The following is a 25,837-nucleotide window of genomic DNA, read 5'->3' as shown; positions in this document are numbered from 1 at the left end:
AAACTACTATAAAATTTTTGTTTAAATTACCACATAACATATTAATTATTACTACTAATAATATTAAGAGAAAATTATTACTATTTAAATAAATATTTTAATGGACTTTATACTAGGTGAGTTGACTCACCATATATTAATCTGGATGTACTGGTTCATTAAGTTAAGTTAAAAATTAATCCATATAATTTTTTTTATTTTTTTAAACCAACCTTGTTAGAATCCGTGGTAGGCCGAATTAATTCGAACACATTTTGAGATACTAGATGCCTATATTTTACAAGTTTCGTTTATTGAAAAAGTCACGGCAGCCATAAGTCAACATGGGTAAGCGTATAACTATTACGCAATTAAAGAAAATTTTAATGTTTGGTCTGTTTCAGGTACATTGTTCTTTCAATATTTGCTCAATATATTTTATTCAAAAACTATTCTTTTATTCAAAACACAAATTCAGATTATAAGTGATTTCTTTTTTTCACACGTATAAATTCAGAGTATCAGCTATTAAAAAATATTTACTATTGAGCGAATGAGTATTTCTTATAATTATATTTAGTTTTTTAAAATATATTTGTGGCGTCTTCGTTATATTAATTTTGATCGAAGGTTCCATTTTAGTTTCTATGATAATTTTATTTGATTTGTTTTAATTTGGCAGTAGCTTTTAGTTTTCATACCTTAAAAAAATAGTACTTTTTATTAAATTAAAAACATTAAAATGTAGACAGAAGTAAAACTTAAACGAAATGAAAACTATAAACATAAAAGGTTAAATCTTTAAATTAAAGATAAAAGCTAATGTATAGTTTATATATATATATATATATATATATAAAAGCTTACTTTAATCCTGGAAATTTTACTCTATTCCACGTGGAGGGCCTAGCTATTGAAAACACCTGATATATAGGAGTATAAGAGAAGAAACCAAATCAAAACTATGGGAAGGTTGATAAAATATGGAAAATTTTTCAGAAAGCGTGTAAACCGTAAAGTTAAATAACAGTTTTAGTAGTTATCAAAGAACAACAACAAATAATAATACATAGATTCTTTAAGAATGTTGTTTTTGTTCTTGCAATGTAAAAGAAAATACATTATTAGAAAGTAAGTTTATTTTGAAAAATTTGACTTACAAAAAGATAAAGTTTTGATTATCAATGGAGATTTCTATCTCTAATATGCATAAAGAAAATTATCAAAAAATCAAACATGGTGGACTTGTCCTTTTCAGACCTGTCTGTCAACGCCACTATTTTCCATCCTCATCAGCATATAGCACAGTCACTCATCTTTCTCTTCTTTTTTGCCTTATTTTTCTTCCTCTCTTTTCATCAGCTCAAGGAAAACAGCTATGACCACCAGAGAAATCCTTAACAAGATGAAGGTACAGGTCATTCCCTTTTGATATTGCATAGAAAATTAGTGGTGGCTGGACTTGGATCACATTTTTCTTGCTTTTATATTCATCAATTGATAAATTATGTAGATCTTCATTTGTGGGTATTATTACTCTTCATCATTCGATTCTGTGGATTGCTTTTTGTTGCTTATATTACTAAAGTTAATAAACTCAACTTGTTTTGTTTGTATGCCTTTTGTGGTTGTTGTTGAACCGATTCATGGAGTGTGCCTGGTCTTTCATCATTGACTTTGACTTGTAAGAGAGTGTCTCCAATCACTTTTCTGCAATCTAATGTTATTATCTTTCAGCTATCTCCGATCTGTGGGAAACATTTCACTGAAACTGATATGCATCTTTGTTTCCGGTATGAGAAAAGTATACCAGATCATGTCAAATACTTCAATTGGTTTTAATGCGTGATGTAAATTGTGATGAGTGAGGGCTTGTTCCAGAACCAACCTGCTATCATGTTTGCTCGTTTCTGTCATACCCTAGGCTTACTCTGAAATGACAAAGTTACAAAATAAAGATGTTAAGAGGACTTTCTTCCAAAACCTGGTTCTTTGTCCATTAAGAGCCATCTGTTCCTTGTCATTAATCTGGGATTTTCCTTAACGACTTTTGCAAAAACTATAGTGAAAGAAGTTGAGGGCTTTCTAATTTCCTTCCAGGGAAGTTGTAAAATCATAATATATCACTTTGAATGAGCTAGTTAACTTTTAACAATAGGGCTTGTGGGGTTTTTGGCTTTGATCTATCTATGTGAGCTAGATCATTTTTTGATAGCTCTAACATAAAGTGTAACAAACGATCTTGTTGTATAAGAGTTGGGAAAGTGGTTGTGTGATTCAGGTAACCTATCTCACTGTTGAGATAAAGTTTTCCTGTTGTAATGGAGAGGGTTGGGAGGGCACCACTGGTTTCTCTGGTCAGAACATATTTCTTTACATATGGTCTTCAACCTTCAGAATTGAATGCATCTTCTTAATGACCATAGAACTATATGGCAAGGTCAATCATCCACTTGATTAACTACTTCGCATATTGACAACCAAAGCATGAGTCTATAGTCAATTTGTTGACGTGAACGTTGCTTGCAGGTAAAAGTTGGTTTGGGTTCATCAGACCCTGATTCGGGGAAAGGCAAGAGCAAGATGTCGAAGAACATAACTCATGGCTTTCACTTGGTAAAAGGAAAATCATATCATGACATGGAGGATTATGTTGTTGCTCAATTTAAGCAAGTAGACAGCAATGAATTGGGTTTGTTTGCAATATTTGATGGACACGCAGGTCACAATGTACCTAATTACCTACAGTCTCATTTGTTTGATAATATCTTAAAAGAGGTAATGCATGAGCTTTTGCTGGTTACTTAACTGTAAATCAGATTAATTTCAGGGATATCCTCAAAATCGAAAATTAACTATAGTTAAATGAATATGATTACTATTTGTAATAGAAGTTCAATCATTTTTTGTCTTGTGTAGCCTGACTTCTGGAAAGAACCTGCAGATGCTGTCAAGAGAGCTTACAGTAAAACTGATTCTAATATTTTAGAGATGTCGGGTGAATTAGGTAGAGGAGGTTCAACTGCAGTTACAGCCATATTAGTCAATTGTCAGAAGTTAATAGTAGCCAACATTGGGGATTCCAGGGCTGTCTTATGCAAGAAGGGTGTGGCCAAACAATTATCAGTGGATCATGAGCCAAACACGGAGCATGAAGATATAAAAAATAGAGGTGGTTTTGTATCAAACTTTCCAGGTATGACAATTTAAAATGCACATAACTTTGCCTTGACCTTACTACATGCTCCACTAGGTTGGTCGGTTGTGAGATTTGTTGCACAGAGCTAATGATTCTCGCTGTTTTTCTGATCTAGTTGAGTTGCTTGCTTTAAAAAGTTCAATTAGAGCAGCATAGACTTTTGTTCCAGTGCTAAGGATGCAACTTTTATCATTACTTCAGGGGATGTTCCACGGGTTGATGGACGGCTGGCTGTGTCAAGGGCTTTTGGTGACAAAAGCCTGAAGAAACATTTGAGTTCAGAGCCATTTGTGACAGTGGAGAATATAAATGATGATGCAGAATTCATTATATTAGCCAGTGATGGATTATGGAAGGTCAGTTTTTATAAATGAAGCATGATGCAAACACCTTATAACTTTCTATCTATCTATCTCAATGTATATATATTGGATAGTTTTAATTACTCATTTGATTCCTATATTTGCATAATCTTAACAATTTAGAAAATACTTGTTTTTTAGTCCATGCACACATACTTTTTAACTCTGTTTAGTATTTTTTTTGATCGGTTTTAGTCCTTGTAGGTTTGGACAGTAGGGATTGAAGAGTGTATGTGTCTGATATGGCCTAAAGAGTAGTTTCTAAGTAGTCATGTTTGGTGCTTGTGGAGTTTTATCTAATGTTCAAATCTGTTTGTTCAAATTGTTTCAGGTCATGTCAAATCAAGAAGCAGTTAATTGTATCAAAAATATAAAGGATGCTCGGTCTTCAGCAAAGCGCCTTACCGAAGAAGCAGTTAACAAGAAAAGCACTGATGATATCTCGTGCATTGTTGTCAAATTTCAGTGATCACAACACTCACATGACATACTTTGAACCAGCAACTTCCAAGTGTAACATATACTGCGGTGTAATGAATAAAATGATAAATTATGTTGAGTCCTTCATGCAAATTAACAATGTGAGCAAGATGTAGATTCTGTGATTATATAGACCAAACTTTAATCTGCAAGTTTGCAAGGAGGTTTGGCTTTGTCAGTGATCTTAGAACCTTACTTTTAGATCACTTCCTAGGTCTCTAAGATTTTAGATCAAGTTATTTGCTTGTATTACTCCTTTCATTGTTGTCATAATTTGTTGTTATTTTTCAGAAGGAACCTGGGATTGACCTTCAACAATATCTTTTCATAAATAGGAGGGAGGGTGATGGCTTTGCAGGGTCATAAGCATATCAATAATTGACAGGGGCAGACAAGAACATGTTTGTTACCATTTTGAGCTATCTTACCGTTTTATTTACTGGAGATGCAAATAAATCCTACACATTTATTGTGGATATTTTATTTTACCCTTTTATACGTTTTGAGTCTATTGAATCTATATAAATAATTGAAAGAGATACCTGAATTTACTCAATAAACTATGGATTTTATTCTAATAATGGGGAAATACATCATTTTAAGGGTGGTATCAAGGCACACAGAAACATAAGAAACTTGGTAAGTAAATAATAAAATATAGAGCTTCAGCACCATGACGTAGTTTACATATGACACCACCTTTAAGTGTTGGGAGTTTTTAATTCTGGTTTAGATGCTTATTCTCCTAACATAAAAAGTGGACTTTATTATATGCCTTGGCATATTGTTAAGATCCGTTGACAGAAGAGAGGGAGCATGCTGATGAACACATTAAATTCATCTGAAGTGGAAGGACCTGTAACCAGAATTCCTTGCCATGTTCATCTGAATTCTTCCCCAGTCATCAGCATTTCTGCAGAGGCTTTCTGTAGGCTGCTGTCCTTTGCTGCTGCTGCTGCATCCTTCATTGCAAGTCTCAGCATTGCTCTTCCGGCGCCGTTCATTATGTCTTGCCAAGCGTCTCCGGCAGCTTCTTTTTGCTTCGTCAAACTCTGCCAGCTCATGGAACCTGCACAAACTCATCACAGGTTTCTAACACGGAAAATGTATAGAAGCAATCCCTTGAAATAGTTGACAATTCTTCTTTATATGGAAGATGAGTTAAAAGATCCAAGCACTGAAGTTGAATTTTTAATGTATGTTTCTGATGTATGCATCAGAAAATGTTTCTTGAGTAACACAACAACAAATTTTTTAGTCACTGATTAAGATTCAAAGCATGACTCTAATTACAAGAAGTCTGTTCATAGTTTCAATTTAAAGGACTACTTCAAAAATATTACAATGCTTAGTTTCAAAATTTTCATGGATAAGCATGATCAACTCTACTATATATAATGAAGATGCTAAAGGAATACAGGTTTACATCAAGAGAAAATGCTTTAGTTTAGATGAGGGATTTAACACCTGCTACATTGCTGGCAAAACCTCTGCCTCATTCCTGCAACCATCACAAAAGGTGCCTTGGAATGAAGCTCACACACCTTATGGCGGCGATGGTACCTCTTTGCAACAGTCAAATCAGCACCACACATCTCTGCTTGACAAGACGGTGGAGAAACTCCACCTCCAGTAGACCCTCTTCTCCCACCACCTGCCCCACCCTTCTTCCTCTCATCTTCTGCAAGACAGCCCTCAACGCCAGCCACACTTTCATCCTCCTCCTCTTCCTCCTCTTCTACTTCAACCGGACTGTCTCTCCTCACCTTCTCAATTGACACTTGCCTCCTGTCTCTACTCTTGATCTCCATTATGAGTTTTGACAAGTATGAAGAAGAAGAAGAAGAGAAGATGCTGGGGGCAAGAAAACGGTTAGAGGTTGTCTCTGGGAGCATTGTGAGGGAATGAGAGTTTATATGGAGCCAAAAAGGGTAGAAAAAGAAGAGGGAAGGGTGTGGACCACAAACTTCATTTTGTTGGTTGTTTGCTTTGTTAGCATAGGGTGGGGGGGAAGTAATGCATGGGGATGTGGTTTGTTTTGTCTGTAATGATAAGCAAATAAAGCAAAGTTTAAATATCACTTGTTGTAATAAGTGGGAAGTGGGGATTGATTTTGCATGAATGATGTGTTGAAAGTGACAGTGCTGTCAATTTAGGTTCCTTTGTGGTAAATGCTTATCTAATGGTGCTCAAGGAGTAACAATTTAGAAGAGAAGGATTTTCCCTTTGTTTGTTGATGTGATTTCTGATACGCAGGTGAAGGACCCATATCACATGCACAGCCATCCCAAGCCTTCATCTCCTGAATTTACAGAAAGATATATATGATATTACTCATGACTTCATACAAAAATCTGCATGATTAAAAACAGAATCAGAATGACAGTACCAGCAGGGATAACTTGGACTTAGGCACTGTAGGCTTGTTATGAAGAGACTTTTCTCAATTAGATTATTGTAAACAGAAATCAAGTAGTCCATTCTAACTGCACCACAACTAATCCACATAGGAAATTAGTTCTTATGGTTCACTCCCAATATGGAAGTTACTAGGAGTAACATACTTAAACATAGGGTTTAGGTATATAGGTCTGTTTTCTCTGTTACTTGTATGACTAAAATATTTTATTGAGATGCACAGTGACAGATGTACTTGTGAACTGGATTTTAAATCAAAAGCTTGTGAAGTACTCATGGCAGTGGGAAAGGGTAGAAAGTTGAAAGAAACATATCATATTTTTCATGGAAGCCAAAGGTCTAGGGAACATCAACAAGAAAATCACCTCTGTAACTTCTCAAGAAAATATGGGTACGTTTAACTTCACCATGGATCAAATTAAGTGCTGATTCTGCTTTGAATAATTTTAGATTTTCACATCAGAAACATGTTTCACTTGTCTTTAGTTATAAGAAAATGAGTCAAAAAAATAGATCTAATGATGCATATTTGCTTAAACGGTTAAAATATTTAGTGCTTGGAAATATGAAAACTGTACTTCCACAACCACTCTGGCATAAATGATATCCTAAACTCTTTTTTTATACTTCAAATGATGTCACAAAGTTGGGAGGATGGCATTTCCACATTAGTTAGTAATCTTGACGCATGCATGTTTCAATAGTACGCCTTTGGCCACAACAATCATGGTACTGACATGACCCAGCACGCTAACACCATGGTTTCACAAGAAGGCAAGAAGCCATTGTACTTGCCACTTGATGTGAGTTTTCACCATGGATGGCTTCTAGTTGTAACAGACAAAAGCAAATAGTTTCAATCTTATAACAAATAAAAATTATTTTCAATTGGGAGGAAAAGAAAACAGGAGAGGTCATTTCGTTTGGAAGTTATAAAAGGTTAACTGATGTTTGACTGTTGATGTCTTTTATTCTGTGACAGTTTTATGGTTTTCAATCTTATGGTCATGCCTGCTTAATTAATCTTTGATGGAGTTATTAAAGCTGTATTCCAGCACATAATTGAATTAAACTCATTACAAAAGGGTCTTAAGTCATTTTCAAAGACTTAATTAAGCACAACACAACTAATGCTTAATAATTCAGAGAAACTTCATAAAAACTTCTGTAAAGGAGAGAGGAAAATGACACTTAACCTTTTACCTGGACGGTGTTTCCTTGTTATCTTGACATTTTAAAGGTAAAGCAAGTTAGACTTGCACATATGTTCTTGTAATATGTTTCAGTAGGCTTTTTACATGATAAGGATTTTAGATACCCTTTATATGTGTTATGTCACTGAATCCAAATTTTTCTATGCTGCTTATGTAAGTCAGTCCCTTAAACCAAATCTCTTCTATAATACTCTCCTGTATTTAGTCATAATATACGCATATATATAATTTAAGGTGAAAAGTTGGCCACATCATGGCAAAAACCATGGTAAAGCTAAAAGCTTAATGGATACAAAATCAATTTCTGATGGTATAAATGATGTTTGGCCACAAATGTAGAATCAGTTGTAACATTAGCTTGCCTTCTCTTAATTTCCCTTCTGGCCATGAGAATCGGAATATCACAGTGTACATATTTCTCCAAAAATCATGCCCATCACTCTCATGTTGAGTTGGTTTGGTCCCCCTTTTTCTTCTTTTTATTTAATTATTTAATTTTATTTATATTACTCATGAAACAAATCAATACTAAAACCTAACTAGTCATCATGCCCGTGTCATCTTTGTTCAATAACACCCTGCATAAAGCATTTACATATACCAAAGATTCAAACTTGAAATTAGCAATGAAAATGAGAGTACAGAAACACAATGATATATCCCATTATGCCATAGTAATTGTGATCCCTTGTGAAATGGTCCACAAGTTTGTGTCTTTAGCAAAGTGTGACGAAGGACAGTTGTTGAGAATTGTATACTGATAGGACAAAGAAAGAGGTTGTAGTGAGATTCTTGGTTGGTGTGTGTAAAGAAGGGATAGTGCAGAGACAGCTTGCATGGGCACTACATGATCTGATTCAAGAAGGTTGGAATTTGGTTTTGGTCCCAAGATTTTGGTATGCTAAATGAGAATAAAAGCATAAAATCAAAATGTGCAGCATAGATACATGATCTGGTTTGAAGTCACCTTTGTGTCTTCTTTGCATGCGATTGCTTTTCTCTTATCAACGCTTTGTAGCTTTTGCCTTTATACAACGGTATCTGATTCTGCCTCTATTTTCATGTATGATAACTATATATTCTCTTTTCAACTAGTCAAAATTATAGTACATATGATTCTTATATTTACTAAAGGTCTATAATTTAATTATAATATATACAAAAATATACAAATTAATTGAGTTTAAATTTAAAGTTTTTATGCTGTCTCTTTTCTTCATATAAAATAAAACACAAATTAATAAAGTTTTTAGATTAGTTTAAAACAATAGTTAATATAATTAGTAGTTAAATTAAATTTGTTTTGAATATATATATATATATTAAAACTATTATTTATTTAATAATGCATACTTTTTACTTTTAAATGTTTTTAATTTTAGTTGTCCAAGTCTCTTTCATCAATAATATATTTATTATTTCAATATGAACAATCAAATAACATATCTTATTTATTTATTTACAAAATAAATAAAAAATACATAGTTTATAGTTCATGTGCATGTATATTAAGGAATTTAAGTTGCTAATAAATTTGATATTTTCAATTGAGTTTTTATTTACTCAAAATTTTTATAGTTTCATTCTTTTTCTTATCATTTAATTGTTTCTTTAACTAGGTGACATTATAATTTTACTTATCTCCAGGTGTTAAAGAAATATAAGATTTTGTGATTGATATAAATATCTATATCATATTAATGTAAAATGATTAGTGATTTTTATTGCATGAAAACGTGATAAATAACCGATATATGGTGGAGATCAAATCTCATCAATTGGGGTGATAGAGCAACCCCTCAATCACTGTAGATAATGGTATGAGAGCAATAGAGAAATATCACAATTTTATTATTCAATACCTTTTCAATTAAAACAATAAAAGTTATTTGTGATTTTATATTATTACACTATCATTTTATATTAATTGTTAGAATTGTGTAACAGAATGTTCACTGCATAAAAACTTAGTAAAAACTGTCTTTTAAAAATTTTCTCTTTTTATAAACTGATTTTATAACAAAAATTGATTCTTTTAAAACAAGAACAAGAAAGATGAAAAGTATAGAGAAACAAAAGGTTGCACTAGTAGTTTTATACTAGTTTGGATAAAAAAAACCCTACGTCTAAATGTTAATCTCTATAGAGAAATTAACTAATCACTAAGAAATAACCAAAACTTACAATCATAAAGAGTAGAGTAAAGGTTAGAAAACATCTCTCTTGAAGACAGAAGAGATGAATAATACCTTGTTTGACACACAAACGATGAACAACACTTTCTTTGACACAAAGGATAAAAAAATTTCTTAGCAACAACAACAACACTCTAAAAATACAAGAAAAACACTATAGGGGAGGGGTGAATAATGTTTTTGAAATTCTTTCGCAAAGTACTGTCTAATACTTTGTAAAGAGAATGTATAATTATTATAAGTAGACGCTGGGTTTTTATAAGATAAGTAAATGGAAAACATTTTGAATAGGAAAGCAATAAACCACAACTTTTTATACTGGTTCACTCAACTTGAGCTACGTTTAGTTCTCCCTTAAGAACTCTTAAAGGGTTCCACTAATATTTTCAAGATTATACGAGTTTTGTCTCTCTCCACTTGTAGTTACAACAAGTATTAACACTACTTCTGGTTTTCTAGTCAACACGACTAGAAAAATTTAGCCACTCCTAGATCTAATCCTAGATAACTGTCTATACGTTCAACTCAATCTGAGCTAAACAACCAAGTATTTGAGTTCTCTTCAGAACTTACAAAAAATCCATAAAAGGATTTTCTATAAGGTATAAATGAATAACTCTTACTAAGAGGATATGTGTTCTAATACAATACAATCTGTGACACTTGAATGTGTTTCTCTTTTTCTCTAAGATTTTCCTCTTAAAAGATATTGAGCTTGAGACGATATATGAATATTGTAAGCTTTTCTCTCTTTTCAAGTTGTTATTCTTCTTATGTTATCTTTCTTGCGGTTTTCATTAACATCTTGTCTTCAAGCTTTGTTTATATATAGCTTCTCTTGAAGATGACTGTTAAACAGAAAAGTTGACTTCTAAAGAATTGATAACTTTTAGATGTGAAGTCTGACTTTACTATACTTTGTAAGGTCCAAAGCTTCCTCTCATAGCCTTACACGAAACTTGAGCTTTTATGATGTGATAGAGTAAATGACTTCAAGGGAAACATTCTCATAATGTTCTTCTCTCAGAACGTCTTTTTACTGGGTGTCGTGATTTTGATCATATCTTTATGCTTTGTTGATCTGCATGAAAATCAAGAAACAAAGTATACAAGTATTGAAGTACTTTTTTGAACATGCATTAAATGTTTTGAATGTTGATAAGACAAATAACATGTATATTCATAAGACGATATCAACATAAGATTCTTTATCAAAGGATAAAGTGTTTAGTGATCCTTCATCAAACAATGCTTTCTCTAGAAAGCTTTGCTTAATATAACACTGTATTGAATGAAACATTTCTTTTAACCTTAGTCTTATATAAAAGATAGACTTTTCTTTTCATGGGAACATAATCATATATCTCCTACACAAAGAGGTATAAGTTATCACAAGATAACAACACAAATATATATCCTTTTTTTAACAAGTAAAAAAATAGTTAAGAATAAGAACTCCCCTACAAAGATGATCTCCTTTTTATTTTATTTTATTTTTATCATAAAAAAATGATCTCATGAATAAAGACCTCCCCCTAAATAAGATAAAATGAATCTCCTCCTTAATTTATGAATCAATACAATACCAAATTTTAGTCAGGATATTAACTCTTGAACACCTAAAGATTATTGTTTCTTCATTTTGGTTATAGAACTTAAGATAATCGATTATCACTTGGGATAACCGATTAATTCAAAGGAAATTTTGTACTCTGAAGCTGCGTGGGGATGATCGATTTTTCTAAAGCCAAAACTAAAAATTTGAAGTCATTGAGATACGATTATCATCCTTGATAATCGATTATCTAGACATGAATTTTCGGACAAATATAATTTTAATCATTCTTAAGACTTTAAAACATATTCAATATTTCTAAATATCTTCGAAGCTCATAAAATTTACCAGGATACTATAAATATATTTTAATTTTTCACTACAAGAAATTGCTGTTTTACCGAAGGGTATTTACAGACGGCCTCAAGGCCTTCGGTAAAATTGTTTTCTCGACGGCCATTTAGAGTATTACCGAAGGTCTTGGAGGCAATCGGTAATTAAGTGCTGATTTTAAATACCGAGGGTCTTAGGCCGTCGGTATGTATGAGGGTGAATTAAAACCAAAACTTCTGTTTTCCCTCTCCCATTTTGAGCTCGTCGATCAAACCCTATATCCCTCTCCCTGCGAATCCTCTCCTCAGCCGCGTTGTGTGAGTGTGCTCACGGATGTTGTGAGGGCGTGCGTAACTGCGTCATCCTTCCTTCGGTGGTGTTAGTGAGGGGAGACACCGGTTGTCGTTGACGGTGTGAGGACGGTTGTGACTGAGGCGACTGCCGTGGAGTAGGGACGGTTGGGGACTGAGGCGTCCTCCTTCATTCGGTGCGGTTGGAGCTTTTGTTGAGTGATTTTGCGGGAAGGGTGTTCGTGGACGATGATTGGGTCGGTGTTGCCGCTAGGATTGCATTAAGGTTAGTGTTCTGTTCATGTGAATTTTAGGTTTTGGGGTTGCTCCGTAATTGATTGATATTTGTTTTCGTGCTTCCGATTTCTTGCAAATACTTGGAAGTCATTGTATATTGGATTGTGGTTGTGGCAGCAGGGGTCGTGCTTGGTGGATAGCGTGAGGAGGGCATTTCGGTGGTGACGTGTTGTGGGTGCTGCTTTAAGTGGTGGTCTACTTGTGCTGGGGTTGCCATTGCAGAGGGTGCTGTGGAGCTTTTTATCAGGTTTGCTAACTTCCACCGCTATATGTTAACTGCATTTACAAGTTCCTGTTTTAGTGTTGTGGATGCTTCTACTTCTTGATGATTTGATATGAAACTGTACATCACTATGTGAAAAGTATGTATTGCATTTTCTGGTTGTTTTATGTGAATCTATACATTACAGCCCGTCACCTCCAACCAATACTTATGATTTAATAGCTTGTTTCTTGCACATTTTGTTAGTCTAATTTATAATTCCTTATTCAGAACTAAAGTAGTACTAAATGAACCAACAAATTAAGTTCCCAGACTTCATAACCAAATCAACATCAGCCTAGAGGTTTTATTCTGTTTAGGTTGAGTCCTCTTGTTCAATATAATATTATATTCATACAATGTACTGAGTGCACATCACCCTTCTTTTTTTGACCTTTAAACCAGTTAAGTGTGCCCTTTACCATGACCAGAATTAACTTTACAGTTACCTTTTATTTTCCCTCTCTCATTTACCATTTACACAATTTCATACTGGGCCAGTTGGGGTCCACTTTCTCAGTTTCCCAAACCAGGATCCTGACTCAAACATCATCATCATGTTATGAGTGCAATGAAAGAGTATAAAAATAAGCCTAAAATGTCACAGAAGTAGGAAAATTATAAAGGTTTTGATTTGATATATGTCTGATTCTAATAATTGGTGCCTTGTCTGGCACCTTAGAATTTAGAAGGATACTAGTGCCTTTTTTAGTTGTCCTTGGCCCATATCTATGTGTCACCTATATAAAATTTTATCAACATTTATCATTCTGTGGTTCTGAATTTATGTATGTTTTAGTTATAAGGATTTAACTTTATGTTCTGTTAATGGACCTAGAACATGATTCTGAAATAGAGCAATTGAACAGTGAGGCATAATTAAAGATCCTGCCAAATGGCAAATTTCTTGAACTTAAAACACCACCCATTTCGTACTCTTGGAATGTTGTTTTTCCCTATGCAAAATTTCCCATCTTCCTATCTCATTATTAAATCCGAAAGAGAATAATACAGTCCACAACATTTGTCTTCTCTCACTCCTTTAAACTCATGACCAATTTATTATGACACTACCACTGACCTTACTTCTACTCCTATTTCACTTAATTTATTCTTTCTCTTTTATATTTGTCCATTATATATGTTATTGTTATCCTTTGTTCATCTCTTATTTTCCCACACTCTGTCTCCCCTGGAAGTTCCCTCTGTTAACACTAATTAAAAGACTTTCACTTCATCATTCACCTTTCACACCACAATACAACAACCACTCCTACTTTTCTTGAACACCAAACTTAACTACATTTTCCTTTGGTACCTCAAGTGTGCTCAAAACAATTGACAGTAACAAAAATGTCCACAAGTTGTACAATGTAGCTTACACAAGTGGATCACACTAGAATCAAACAATTAGGGTCAAATGTCTGTAACTATAGAATGTGCCAGAATAGGTGCATGATGTTTGAACATATAAGCAAAGGACTCCGTGATTTACTTGAACCGTAATTTACTTTCACAAATAATATATTAAGTAAAGGAAAAAATTCATGAATCATACTGAAATATGTAATATAAGAAACACAGCGAGTTCAACGAATTCGTGCAAGTGTGAAGGAAGGCGAAGGATACAGTACCTTGAGGAATGTGGTTGTTCCCAAACCTCTGAGAAAAACTACGACCATGTCTGGTTTCTTCTCTAAATGTCTTGAACAATTGTTTTGTGCAAGATGATTATGAGCAATATATAGAGCAGATAAAAAACACTATGTCTTTTGCTATGGGAAATTTCTTACGACTTTCTATGTCAATGTCTGCTACTTTCCAGCATTTAAGTTGTATTTAATTTCTTCTTGTCTTGCACAGTCAAGACACTATCTTTCATATGCAAGAAAGTATGTTGAATAGTGCAAAGTTAAGGAAAATATACAAATTAACATAATGTAATTCAAGTCACTTGCCACTTAGTTATTAATTAAGATTTTCCACAGGTGTAAATAAGTTACTTATTTTATTTACTATGGTTTTAGTTATTTAAAGTTGTTACAATCTTCCCTCTAGTGTTTCATCTAAACTTCTATTATAAAGTCTTTTATTTTTATTTTTTTCTTTGCAGTTTCAATGAACAAAATATGAACTAAATTTTGAAATTTTCTACACTAATATAGTATTAAAATCTACAGTATTTTATAAACATTTTTATTTAAGTAATAATAATAAAATCATCTTGGTCTAAGAGTGAGAAGTTAATAATTATAATTGTTCAAAATTTACATCCTTTGAAGTGAAGTTGTTAAAGATCCATGGTAAAGTATAGCAGTACAGTGATTTGTACTTTGATCAGCCCTTATTTTCTCTGTTTGAAACAACAGCTACATATTTTGTTTTGTATGTTAAACAAGGATTAAGACCCGAATGAAAATTATATTAACCAGGTTTAATTTTTAGATCTGAATGACATCTAATAATGACCTTTAAGAGGAATTTTTAGATAATATTAAGCAAGGGAAACTTCCAGGAAGGTTCCCACATAGATTTCAAAAGGCTTATTATAAATACACCCTTAGCTTCTTCTGTTTCACCAACAAAACTACATGCACACACGTAGCTATCTATAGTAACTGCAAGAAGATACCCTCTGTAGTTTTTTAGGTTTATGCTGCCAAAACCAAAGGCTCACTGCATCACATTTTTTGGCTTGTGTTTCTTCTAGCTAAAACCTCCACATAACAAAACTGGGTTCTCACCAACACGAACCATGGCTACTGGAGAACGGAAACCCGAAGGTCTTGACCAGGGAAATGATGTTGGTCTTGTCCAGGGAAATGATGTTTGCTTCTCTTCAAGTTGTAGTACTCAAATACATAATCCAGATTGAGGTTTATATGATTAAGAATATATGTATCAGTCTTGTTATTAAACAAATTTATTCCTTTATCATTAGAAAATAAATAATGTTATAGATTGATGATCCTACAATAGAAATTTGGTTCATGAGTTTATTTAGGAAATTAATTTAAATGTGAGTGCAAACTTGTATGGTTGAGTTCATGGCAATTTGTAGTGTCAGTCCCATCAAAATGAACTTCTTGTTAAAATAGCTAAATGGCGTGTCCTTTAACTCATGTTGAGCTTAACATCATTTCGTTTCACTTTGGTTTTATAAGGAAGTACATTATGATTCCAACAGGGTAATACCATATATGGTGGTCTTTCCCATGATTAGTCTTTTTAAATCTAAAAAAATAGATAAAGTCATGTGTTGGGAAGTGTTGATTTGCATGCTTTGTTTGTGTAATTTTCATGAGTGAGATGTCCAAAACCAAATCCAACTGTCTTATCTCCTGTGTTAATTTGCATGCTTTGTTTTTATATGGTTGAGAGAGTGCTCTAACTTTTGATCAAAGTAAATGTCAAATGATTAAAAAGGTTCCAGAAAAGGGGAAAAAATAAAAGGATGGATGGGTGTTAAGCATTGTGATTATAGTCAACCATGGTTGTTTTAGTGGCATAGGCTCTGTTTCAGAATTAAGTGTTACCTAATTAGTGGCAGAGGTCCATCTTTCTGAAATTACTCTTTCATCCTTAACACACTTCTGTACTTTCTTTGTTTAAATCAGTTCCATATGCTTTTTATAGTTGTCAGGAAGTTCATTAGTTTAATATAATTTATGTTAAAGTGTTAGGCTATTTGGAATGACTGTAAGTTCTTAAAATTGGATTGAATTTTGTGTGGACATTTAAAGGAGTTTTTAGAGGATCCGTTTCATGTGTTAGGGTCAGCTTTTAAAGGACTTTGGATTGTGGCCACAAAGGGAGGAGGAGAGTCTACGGATAAGACTTAACTAGGAAAGGAAAGCAAAGGCAAAGGTATGGGGACCTAAACTTAAATTGGATGATTGTATCTATGTCATTTTATTTTTTATTCTTATTTCATGAATTTGATGTTGTTCTTAGATGTTGTGAATCTTGAGTTTGAATGTTAAGTTATCCTGATTGAAGTTTTATGATATTGTAAACATTGAGGATTGTGAAACTTTGTTGTCTATGGTTTGAAACTGATTGCCAAATATGTAAGAGGTTTGTTTTGGTACTTTAATTTGTGAATGATGAATTTCATAAAATTAAGCATGTACAATGGCCTCTTCCATTGGTTCTAATCTCTCAGAATTAGCCATGACACATCTTACCATGTTTGTAAGATCATAGAATGTGTAGGTTTAGATTATCCTCTTCAATTTAGTAATTTCTTCTACGTCAAGAGTTAAGATCTTTACTAGAATCAAAGGAATTGGCCTTCAACAACTGAAGTCAATTTTGTTCCACTTCCCAAGTGTGTTTTACATTAAAAAAAGTTTACAAAGTTTCCAAATTGGTTGTTTGAATACAAGACATAAGAAGATTTAGGTTCAGATGTTTAAAGCAATGAAAAAGGGTGTACAAATGAAGGAGGCACACAATTAGACCTTAGGAATGGTTGTAGAACAAATTAGGAAAGCAAGAAAATTGAAATGCAGATTGAAATCAAGTTATTTCGAAACTGTTTCATGAATTGCCTCAATGAAAATCAGTTTTGATGTTATTGATCTTTGAATACTCAAAAACCTTTTTAACACCTTGCATTAATTCTTTTGATAATTTATTTTCACATGAAAGCAATCAACCAGGTCTTGGTACAATCTAAATTGCATTTGGATGACAAAATAGCAAATCAGTTTATGTTTTTCAGTTGTGCACCAAAACAATTGACCCAAGATTGGTGGTTTTAAAACTAAATTCGTGGACACTTAATTCTAAGACTCTAGTAATACATTCAACAACTTTAATTCATTAATGGAAACTTGTTTGAACTCTAATCGGGTTCAAAAGCAAACTGTTTCGCATATTCACCCTTCTACTTCCCAATTTCAGTAAAAAATGAGGTTGGAATATGCTATTTTACACATAGATGAATCCAACTTCAATTTGATTGTTCTAACAAGTTTAAAAAAACATTTAGGACTTCTTTAAACTGCCAATTAGCAAAGAATAACATCAGCACGAAAATTGACAAGTCTTTCATGTCCTGCTTTCTCTCATTTCCCTATTTCTATCTTGTGTATGGCTGTTATTCCCTCTTTGTTTTCTGTTTCTTTCTCTTTCAATCAGTATCCTACATTAGTGATAGATAGAGCCTAGTTTTGGTGTGACTACACCAGAACCTATATGTATGCAAACACAACTACACAAAACAACTAAGAACAAGGTTAGAATTAAAAGCTTATGTGAAATACAACATTAAAGTACAAAGAACCTGTAATATGCTTGGATGATTCTAAGTTTAAAACAACATTAAGGAACACCAAATTGTTAGCAAAATGATGAAGATGAAGTTTTGATGATATCCAAATCAAGTCAAGAACAACCAAGACTCATGAAGAATGATCTTTTGAAGACTTGTAATCTTTTGTAATAATTGTATGAACATAGGAAAATTAGTAGTTTTATGTTTACATTCAAAAGTGATGTAAAAATAAACCAAAAAGCCAAAACTGTGCAGTGCTAATCGATTAACAGAGGGTGTTAATCGATTGTTCCAGTGCGCCATGAAGAAGCCCAACATTGCAACGTTAATCGATTAACAAGGGCTGTTAATCGATTAACACAGGGACCGTTTGAAAAACTAGCCGTTTTAAGAGCCGTTGAAGTATCCGTTGGGTTGTTAATCGATTAACCACTATAGCTAATCGATTAACACTGTCAGAAAGGTTGAAAACGAAAAATGGAGGAGCCTTTAGATGAGTCTATAAATAGACTCTCATTTTCTCTCAACTACAACTCTTCCCTTGTGCTAAACATCTCTGAACTCTTTGAGAATTGTGTGCTCTTGCTCAGCTAAGGAAACTCTGTCTGTAGAGTTGGTGAAATACTGCTACGGTGATAGAGGAATAGCTGGTTCATCCTTGGTTCGTCTAAGGAAGTGTTCGGAAGAGGAAGTCATCCTTCGTGAAGTATTCGGAGGAAGTGTTTCATCCTTTGTGAAGATTCAAAGGAGGTGTTGTTTCATCTCTTGTGGCTTCAAGAGAGGTGTTTTCTAAACTTTTACAAATTGTATCTGTGTGATTGTAGTTTGTAATAGTTTTGTGATTAGTGAAGTGTTTATCTTGTTTTGAGATAAGCGACTGGACGTAGCATTGGTAAGATCCGAACCAGGATAAAATCATCTGTGCAAATTTCTCTCAACCTTACTCTCTTTATTTGTCAATATTAATTACTAAGTAAGTTTAATTGAGTAGAAATTAAAAGGCACACGTTTGAATTAAAAACCCTCTTGGTTTGTTATTCCACGCTAACCATTCCGCTGCAGCCGCTCCTGACACAAATTAGCACCAAAGTATATCATAAACTCACCATAAATGGTTACTGGACAACACAGAATTTTAGACTTCAATTTGACAACTTAGATGACCAAAGATTGAATAGGCAATTAAGAAAAGTTTATAAACGAAGTTTAGATGCAGCGTTTGCTGTCACTAACTACCATATTATAATTGAAAATGGAAGTGCATATTATGAACAATATGGGTAATAATTAAAGATGCAACTACATATGGGTTTTTACCATTTATAACATCTCTGACAGAAGCAACTTATTGAAGTTGCTTCATATATTAAAAGTGTAGTTTGTAATGATGAATTCTCTTTGAACTTTTAGGAGTTTTGTCTGACTTTTATGTTTGGAAAGTGATAAAGCCATGCTCATAATATAGCTATTAATTATTCCGAATATACAATAGATGAAGTAGCTAAAAGTAGTAGGTTAAACTCAAAATTTGACAACTAAGAACCTAAAAGTAGTATCTAAAATACACTAAAAGTGCAAACCTGCATTTAGACCACCAGTGAATGTTCATCTATATGTTGTATATTGATGTATTTATTGTATGCTCCTGTATATTGTATGTTCATGTATTAGGCTACTCCTTCATTAAGTTAAGTAGTCATTTAATTTCTTATGGTACTAAAAACATTCTCAATAGAATGAGAAGGGTAACAGTACCGTAAACACTTATAATGTACAAAATATGTCAAAGTACTCTATACAAGAGAACTTTAGTGATGTCAGATTATTGACTCCCCCAAATTGTACACATAATCACTTAGGATGTCAGGGGCATTTCAATACTGAGGACTTCTCTTTGGATGCCCTTATTGAATGCCTATGACAATAGTGTTGAAGTTGCCTTCCATGTTCGACTTGAGTAGTAATAGGTTTATTACTTATGTCACATGGACTGTTGTTGTTTTGGCTAAGTTTTTATTTGTTTGGCTTGTCACAGAACATGGCCCATTTTCCCAACCATCGTGGATGGATGTACGACCGTTGTTATAGTGGAAGGAGAGGTTTGAAGGAATCTTTTGTCATCGGAGTTGAAGAGTTCGTGGAGACAGCCCGACGATATCAATATTATGCCCTTGATGGAGGGATTCGATGTCCATGTATCAAGTGCGAATGTACAAGGATTTTGAAAGATGAAGTCGTCAAAGTTCACCTTTACCAAAAAGGGTTCATGCCTAATTACACGGTTTGGACATTTCATGGTGAAGAAATTCCTTCGACCTCCACTGCACCTGAAAAACGACTTGCATCAGGTTCGAATACTATTGTAGATACATCTGAGATAGATCAATTTGCCTATATGCAAGAGATGGTCGACAATGCTCTTCGTCACCATGCTGAAGAAGCAGACAATAGTCATGATGAAGAGCCTCCAAATGAAACGACGCAGAGGTTTTACAATTTACTGACAGAGGCAAATCTACCTGTATTTGAAGGTTCATCTGAGTCAAAATTGTCAGTGTGCATTAGACTCATGGCTGGGAAATCTAATTGGAACGTTCCCATTCTAGCAGTGGACTTCTATACAAAATTGATGTTAGATTTGACACCACCAAACAATTTCATGCCGAAGAATTATTACCAAGCCAAAAAATGTGTTTCAAAGTTAGGATTGGATGTCAAGAAGATTGATTGTTGTGTTAATGGATGTATGTTATTCTATGACAATGACAATGGCAAAAATGATGCATTGTTGGTTGAATGCAAGTTTTGTGGCTCACCTCGATATCATACAATGCATGCTGGACGGAGGCAAAAAAAACCAATTCCCTTAAAGTCCATGTTCTACTTGCCTATAATTCCAAGATTACAAAGATTGTTTACTTCAATGCAAACAGCAGAACACATGACGTGGCATGATGGTAACAAAACTCCGGGATTTTTGCGTCATCCTTCTGATGGTGAAGCTTGGAAGCACTTCAATCGTAAACATCCATCCTTTGCTAGTGAACCACGTAACGTCAGACTTGGTCTATGCTCTGATGGGTTTACCCCGTACATTCAGGCGTCTGCATCACCATATTCATGCTGGCCCGTGATAGTTACCCCATACAATCTACCACCTGAGATGTGTATGACAAAGCCTTACATGTTTTTATCGTGTATAATACCAGGTCCATCTAATCCCAAATCATTGATTGATGTTTATTTGGAGCCTTTGATTGATGATTTGAAGAAGTTATGGACTGGTGTTTGGACGTATGACGTTTCAAGGAAGCAAAATTTCCTTATGAGGGCAGCCTTGATGTGGACTATTAATGACTTTCCAGCGTACGGTATGTTATCTGGTTGGAGCACGCATGGTCGATTAGCTTGTCCACATTGCATGGAACATACAAAGTCATTCCAATTGACTTATGGCCAGAAAAGTAGTTGGTTTGACTGCCATCGACGGTTCTTGCCCATTGATCACCCCTTTAGAAGAAACAAAAAGGCATTTCGCAAAGGGCAAGTTGAAACGGATATGCCCCCGCCGAAGTTGACTGGATCACACGTTTGGAGAAGAGTGAAAGACTATCCAAAAGTTACTGAATGTGGTCAGAATAGGATAGAAGGGTTTGGAGAATGGCATAATTGGACTAAAAGAAGCATATTCTGGGAACTTCCCTATTGGAAAGACAACTTGCTAAGACACAACCTCGATGTCATGCACACAGAAAAAAATTTCTTTGACAATGTCTTCAACACAGTTATGAATGTTATAGGTAAGACAAAAGATAATGAGAAAGCAAGAAAAGATTTACCTTTGTATTGTGGACAAAAAGACTTAGAGTTGAAGGCGCAAGGTAACGGCCGATTATTTAAACCAAAAGCAAATTACACCATGTCAAAAGACGAGGCAAGAATAGTGTGTGGATGGATCAAGGAGCTTAGAATGCCAGATGGATATGCTTCTAACTTGTCCAGATGTGCCAATGTTCAGAACGGTACTATTCAAGGGTTGAAGAGTCATGATTGTCATGTATTCATGGAGACTTTCATCCCTCTTGCGTTCAGTTGTTTGCCAATGCACGTGTTAAATCCACTGATAGAAATCAGTAATTTCTTTAAAGATCTGTGTTGCACGACACTAAAGGAGAATTCCCTTAAAAAGATGGATGAAAATATCCCAATTATTCTCTGCAAATTAGAAAGAATATTCCCTCCTGCATTCTTTGATTCAATGGAGCATATTCCAATTCATCTTGCATATGAAGCTTGGCTTGGGGGACCTGTGCAATACAGGTGGGTGTATCCATTTGAAAGGTTTATGGGAGAATCTAAACGTTCAGTTAAAAATAAAGCTAGAGTAGAAGGCTCAATTTGTGCAGCTTACTTGCACAGAGAGACAACGTATTTTTGTTCACATTATTTCAAGAACTTCATGTTGTCCCCCACTCATGTCAGAAATGAAATGCAATGACAAGTTGAACCACGTGAAGGTGCATTATCAGTTTTCCGACAAACAGGTCGTCACGCAGGGAAAGAATTCACTCATTGGTTAACTGATGCCGAATTCAACTCTGCTCATGTCCATGTCTTGATCAATTGCAGTGAAGTAAAGCCGTACCTTGAGTATGTCATCATCCATCTCTTATCTTAGTAACTTCTTTAATTGTTATACAATAATGAATTTCATTTGTACCAGCTCATTTATTGTGGCTGTGCAAGTCGCAGAAGGAAATACTTCTGCTAGAATACATTCAGAGTTTCCCCATTGGTTTAGAAATCAGGTCCGTTATTTTTCCTACATTTATAGCAAGGTTAATTTGACTCTTGCTTCTATAATTTTGTTAGTACCTTTGTAGGTTTTTAATCAGGCATTAACTCCCACGGTTCAAGAGTTAAGACATCTCTCGAATTGGCCAATGAGATGTGTCAAAGAATGACACACTTACTTCACCAATGGTTACAAATTCCATACACATGAATGGTCTAAAGGAAAGAAAACATCAAATTGTGGTGTGTATGTGAAGGGCCTAACAGAGGGTTCTTATGATGATTTCTACGGCATCATTCATAAAATATATGAGTTAGAGTACAACAGCACTACTTCTCCAAACAGAGTAGTACTTTTTTATTGTCAATGGTTTGATCCTTCTAGAGCTGGTACTAGAGTCGATCCACGCTTTAATATTGTCGAACTCAACCAGAGATTAAGATATGGACCGTTTGATCCTTTCATTCTACCAACTAATGTCAGACAAGTTTATTATGTGCCATATCCACCATTCCGCAATATTGACAAGCGTGGTTGGGCCGTAGCAATACAAACCAAGCCTAGAGGTCGCATTGACTCAAATGAGGTTGAGGAAGACGTTGCCTACCAACTTGACCAAATGTCACAACCACAAGAAGTTATTGAAGTTGAACGTATAACCGCATTGGTCGACCCTGATGGTGATGGAGATGAATTACAAGCAACAATACAAGGTGATGAAGAACAACAAGAGGAAGAAGAAGAAGAAGAAGAAGAAGAAGAAGAAGAAGAAGAAGATGATGATGATGATGATGACGACGACGATGATGATGATAAAGACGATGATGAAGAAGAAGATGAAGATGAAGATCATGATGACGACGATTGAATGTTGGACATCCATTGTAGCAAATTGAACTGTCATTTCAATAGAGTTATCTACAATACCATCTTAAAAGTTGTATGCAATTATTTATACATTTACTTTAAAAACCATTGATCCTTCGTTAATCATTTCTATTTTTTCGCTTTATTTGTAACCATTTCAATGCAGTAATGACAGGACAAGGTTCAGAACGTCCTGATAAAGGAAAGGGGGTTGCAAGGCCTAGAAAGAGGCAACGGCAGGCACCAAAGTATGTACTTAGGGTGCCTGCTAGACTACCTACCACTACTGCCGGCAGTACATCATCTGTGGGGCCTCCTCCTACCCCTACAGTACAGCCTCCTACACCTGTAGTAGACCCTACTCCTACACCTTCAGTAGACCCTACTCCTACCCCTGTAGTACACCCTTCTACTACCCCCGCAACAGACCCTCTTCCTCCTCCTGTAATTATAACCCCCTCTCCTCCCCCTGTGGTTATAACCCACACTTCTGTCCCTGACCCTACTTTTATACCTTCCTCATCTGTTATACCGCCTTCTGACACTGTCATACCATCTGCTGATCAAGATTCAAGTGGTGATGGTGATGGCGAAGGACTTGATCCGCCCCTCCATGATCGACCATGGATTGAGCCGTATGGTAAAGGGTAAGTTTTTAATATCTTGATATAATTTGATGTTTAAACCCTATTGTAAGAGATGTTTGACTTTTATCCTGCAGGTTTATTCCATCAAGGGTTGCTTCCCAGGCCATCACACGTTCAATTAAGCAACAGTTTCTAAGTCCATGGCCTACTTGGGGAGCAATTCCTGATGACGACAAAAAGCCCTTCTGGCAGCGCTTTCAGGTGAACAATCTATTTAACTAATTGTCCCTCTTATTTTACTATGTTCTGTAATCAATGTTTGTTCTCTTTAATGTTACAGATGAAGGTGCAGTGGAAACCTGAACATGAAAGTCAGATACACAGAAATTTCCACATGAAAGCATCTCATCGACTGTCAGAGATGTTTAGGGATGCCCGCAATGCAGGACAGCGCCCTTACTGGCTGGGTGAAATAATTTGGAACTCTTTATTGGCTCATTGGAATACAATAGAGTTTCGCAATAAATGTGCCAAAGCCCAGAGGAACAGAGCGTCTAAAAGGGGTGGCACCCTGCATACTAGTGGGTCGATCACCATTCATGAGCATGCCATTCGTATGGTATAATCTCATTACATAACTTTTTCTTTCATACATAAGTTATGTATATTCTATTTCATATGTACGCTTGTAATTCTTAATTATGTTACAGGCACAGGCTCTAGGACGGGCGGTCCATGTTGATGAGGTATTTGCACAGACTCATGTTCGGAAGGGAACTAATCATTTTGTTGATGAAAGATCTCGGAAGACTCATGTAAGCAAATAACACTATTACTATTACTAATTTTTCATTTATGTTATATTATCGTTCCCTGACATTGCTTTTAATGTTTCAACAGGAAGACTTTTCTATGAGACTTTCACAGGTTAGATCTGAACATGAGTCAGCTCCTACACCGGATGATGCCAATAATGCAGATGATGACATCCGTAGGACACAGTGCTGGATCGACATCGTTGGTGGGAAGAAAAAAGGACGAGTGTATGGTGCGGGACAGCTTGCTACAAACTATACAGCATCCAGAGGAGGTACTCTGAAGCACCAGCCTTCTTCTTCCACCAGTACTCCTGACGAGGTCGTTCTTCGCCTCACGCAGGAACTCCGGCAACGTGACCAGGAGATCACTGATCTCAGAGCAGAGTTTACAAACTTTAAGTCCCAGGTCATGAGAGTCTTACCAGAAACCTCACAGGACGTACAAAATATCCCTCCGACCCAGCCACGACCCTCCTCATCACCTGCTGCCACTCAGTAGCCCACATCAGTTCAACCCTCATCAGTCCAACCCTCATCAGTCCAACCCACACCAGTCCAGCCATCAGTACAGGAGCAGGATGATGAAGATCATTCTGATGATAGTTATGTACATTATTAGTTTCATTTTCTTATTACTTGTTACACAAACATTTGGATATTAGAACATTTTTGACTTGATATGATTTCAATGTTAGTTAGATCTACTTCCAGACTTTGGATGTTAGAACATCCTTTTGTTACATTATTTTATATTTGCACTAGAATTACATTATCTATACATTAATGGATGTTCGTTGGATTAATTGATGTTCAATGGATATTGATAATTGATTGCATCTTTGAGATGCACATTATGCATGTTTGTATGTGCTTGAAAACTGATCTGCAGGTCTGTTTGTAATTGA

General features: G+C 34.9%; 3 protein-coding genes across 3 annotated transcripts; 2 read left to right on the top strand and 1 right to left on the bottom strand.

Annotated features, from left to right (window-relative positions):
* Positions 1–1,220: 1,220 nt before the first annotated feature.
* On the top strand, positions 1,221–4,498 carry LOC108334252 (probable protein phosphatase 2C 39). Its single transcript, XM_017569994.2, has 5 exons — positions 1,221–1,390; positions 2,509–2,757; positions 2,899–3,175; positions 3,380–3,534; positions 3,872–4,498. The coding sequence occupies exons 1-5, from the start codon at positions 1,358–1,360 to the stop codon at positions 4,007–4,009; spliced, it is 852 nt and encodes a 283-aa protein (XP_017425483.1). The 5' UTR covers positions 1,221–1,357; the 3' UTR covers positions 4,010–4,498.
* A 69-nt stretch (positions 4,499–4,567) lies between these two features.
* On the bottom strand, positions 4,568–6,711 carry LOC108334253 (squamosa promoter-binding-like protein 3). The gene is made up of 2 exons (XM_017569996.2): positions 5,488–6,711; positions 4,568–5,089 (listed from the first exon to the last, which is right to left on the bottom strand). Exons 1-2 carry the CDS (start codon positions 5,913–5,915, stop codon positions 4,858–4,860), a joined length of 660 nt encoding a protein of 219 aa, XP_017425485.1. The 5' UTR covers positions 5,916–6,711; the 3' UTR covers positions 4,568–4,857.
* An 8,628-nt stretch (positions 6,712–15,339) lies between these two features.
* Positions 15,340–25,431, top strand: LOC128194647 (uncharacterized). The gene is made up of 4 exons (XM_052870200.1): positions 15,340–15,427; positions 23,715–24,110; positions 25,015–25,041; positions 25,193–25,431. The coding sequence occupies exons 1-4, from the start codon at positions 15,340–15,342 to the stop codon at positions 25,429–25,431; spliced, it is 750 nt and encodes a 249-aa protein (XP_052726160.1).
* The last annotated feature ends 406 nt before the right edge of the window (positions 25,432–25,837 follow it).

Source organism: Vigna angularis, chromosome 11, assembly GCF_016808095.1.
Source record: "Vigna angularis cultivar LongXiaoDou No.4 chromosome 11, ASM1680809v1, whole genome shotgun sequence".
Lineage (NCBI taxonomy): Eukaryota > Viridiplantae > Streptophyta > Magnoliopsida > Fabales > Fabaceae > Vigna > Vigna angularis.
Note: the sequence above shows the minus strand (reverse complement) of the source record. Positions and strands in the feature narration are given on the sequence as shown.